The following is a 2,500-nucleotide window of genomic DNA, read 5'->3' as shown; positions in this document are numbered from 1 at the left end:
CTCTCTCTTTGCTGCAGATTGCCAGCTGCGAGGTCAGGAATGGATACCCCCTGCCCAACATCACCTGGTATCGAGACCGAACCCCCCTGCAGATATCTGAAGGAGGTGAGATTGAACATGACGATCACATCTTGTCTGCGATTCCCGAGTGCGGACCTGCACAACCATCATGGTTACTATGGTTACATGGTTACTAGGAAAGTCAGTCTCTCTATCAAGCTGCCCAAGAACAATTTGGGGAGACTCAACCCAATTGTTTCAATTAATATCTTCTTATATATATCTATTTATTTTATTTTGATCTAACATAGTGTTGGGGGATGTGACTGCTTACTATATATATATATTTATATGTATTACTATATATATATACTTATTACTATATATATATTTATTACTATCATTAACATTAACATTATTATGCTCCTGAGCTGATGATCTGTTGTTGTGCTCCGCTTGGAGCACAGTCGTGTGATTTGGTATGTATCTGATGTCTTGCTGCAATTCTGCTGATCGTTTGTTGTGTGTTTTTTTTGTGTGTCCTGTCTTATTGTTGTTTTTATGTTGTTTTATGTTCATGTAATGTATGTTTACTGTCGTGTTGTGGACCTCCTCGAAAACGAGATGGTACATCTCAAGGGGTTATTCCAAATAAAGAGAATTTCCAACAACCCGACGATAACCCCATTAGAAGAAACATCTGTGATAGCAACTGACTCTAATGCCACAGGATCCAAACAGCATTAGAACTGGACCTGAACCGGGTTTCAAAGTGCGCTGGTGTTTTGGGCTTTTGGTCTCATATCACACCTACTGTGCATTTAGTCATTTAGCAGGTGCTTTTATCCAGCGTGACTTAAAGTGCTGCACAGTGCTGCCTTCTCATTCTCCTCAGTCTGTGTGCCCTCTGAGGGGGCGACCTCATGACCCTAGCATTGATGACACTGTGCTTCAGCTGTTGGTTAATCTGGTTCTAAATGTGTGTTTCCATAGAGATTGGAGTGGTTAATCTGGTTCTAAATGTGTGTTTCCATAGAGATTGGAGTGGTTAATCTGGTTCTAAATGTGTGTTTCCATAGAGATTGGAGTGGTTAATCTGGTTCTAAATGTGTTTTTACACAGAGGTTGGAGTGGTAAACCTGGTGACGAGAGACACCAACAGCCTGTACACAGTCCGAAGTGACCTTCATCTGAAAGTGAGGAAGGAAGACAAGGATGCCGTCTTCTACTGCGAGTCGTCTTACTTCGTGCCTGATGGGATGGCGATGACCGAGTCGATCCGCATCAACATCACCGTTCACTGTAAGCATTATCTTGTTTGGCTAAACCCCCTCAATCCCAAACCCTGGTGCTGGCGTCCGCCTCTGACCCTCATCTGTGTCATATCTGAGCCACGCCACGCAACAGTCCGTGGGGATGCCGTTACTTCTGCCTTAAGGCCGAAATATACTTCTACGACGTTACTCTGTGGTCACGCAGTTGCCTCGACGGACTCGTTTTCATTTATGGTTCTCCGACGGTGGTGTTGTAAAGTATTGATACTGATGTATTGGTTGACGGAGTCGGATAGTTAAAACATTTGGGGGGTGCACGTCAGGCCACGGAGAGGTGCTCTGAGAGGGTTTGCAACGTCGGAGAGAGTTCTCTGTGTCTCCGTGTGTCCGTAAACGGACGACCATAAATTGTGCTTTAGGGTCAGCCCAGCACTTCTGCGTTGCTGGCTTTTTTCAACTTTAAGCTCCACTGTGGAAAGTCACTAATAATTCCTTCATGGTAATGACACTGTTTGGTTTAAATGTGTTGCTTAACATCGTAGGATCTGAAGTGAAATGCAGACTGAAATGAACATAAAACTAGACTTGAAGTGACATTTCAAATAAATCCAGATAGTGATATCATGTTGTGTTATGTCTCTTGTTGCTGCAGTCCTGTTTACATGTAGGTGTAGGTGACTTGTTGTTTACATGTAGGTGTATGTGACTTGTTGTTTACATGTATGTGTATGGGACTTGTTGTTTACATGTATGTGTATGGGACTTGTTGTTTACATGTATTTGTATGTGACTTGTTGTTTACATGTATGTGAATGGGACTTGTTGTTTACCTGTTGTTGTGTTCCAGACCCACCAACGTACGTGGAGTTAAGCCTGGTGACCCCCACAGACCTGGTCAAGGAGGGGGACGATGTGGAGATCAGATGCTATGCCGACGGAAACCCATCACCGCCACTGACCTTGAAACATAATGGAGTAATACACGCACGCACTCACACACACGCACACTCTCTTCACACACACACACACCACACACACACACACACACAAACTCACAACACGCGCACACACCACACACACACACACACACACGCACACACATGCACACACACAAACTCTTCACACACACACACACACACGCACACACACACTCTCACACAAACACACACGTACATACACACACACACACACAAGCGCCTTCATCACAGCAAGCTGCACTGTAGGTG

At 44.3% G+C, this 2,500-nt stretch overlaps 1 protein-coding gene across 4 annotated transcripts in view; it reads left to right on the top strand.

Moving 5' to 3' along the window:
* The window catches only part of mcamb (melanoma cell adhesion molecule b), a 56,978-nt gene that overhangs the window by 40,675 nt on the left and 13,803 nt on the right, over window positions 1-2,500 (top strand). For all 4 annotated transcript variants that reach the window (XM_012841783.3, XM_012841785.3, XM_031583833.2 and 1 more), the window contains exons 5-7: window positions 18-105; window positions 1,123-1,302; window positions 2,122-2,249. In XM_012841783.3, the coding sequence (XP_012697237.1) occupies window positions 18-105; window positions 1,123-1,302; window positions 2,122-2,249 (396 nt within the window). The remainder of the gene's footprint in view (window positions 1-17; window positions 106-1,122; window positions 1,303-2,121; window positions 2,250-2,500) is intronic.

The sequence above is a fragment of the Clupea harengus genome, chromosome 17 (genome assembly GCF_900700415.2).
Source record: "Clupea harengus chromosome 17, Ch_v2.0.2, whole genome shotgun sequence".
In the NCBI taxonomy this organism is placed as follows: Eukaryota; Metazoa; Chordata; class Actinopteri; order Clupeiformes; family Clupeidae; genus Clupea; species Clupea harengus.
Note: the sequence above shows the minus strand (reverse complement) of the source record. Positions and strands in the feature narration are given on the sequence as shown.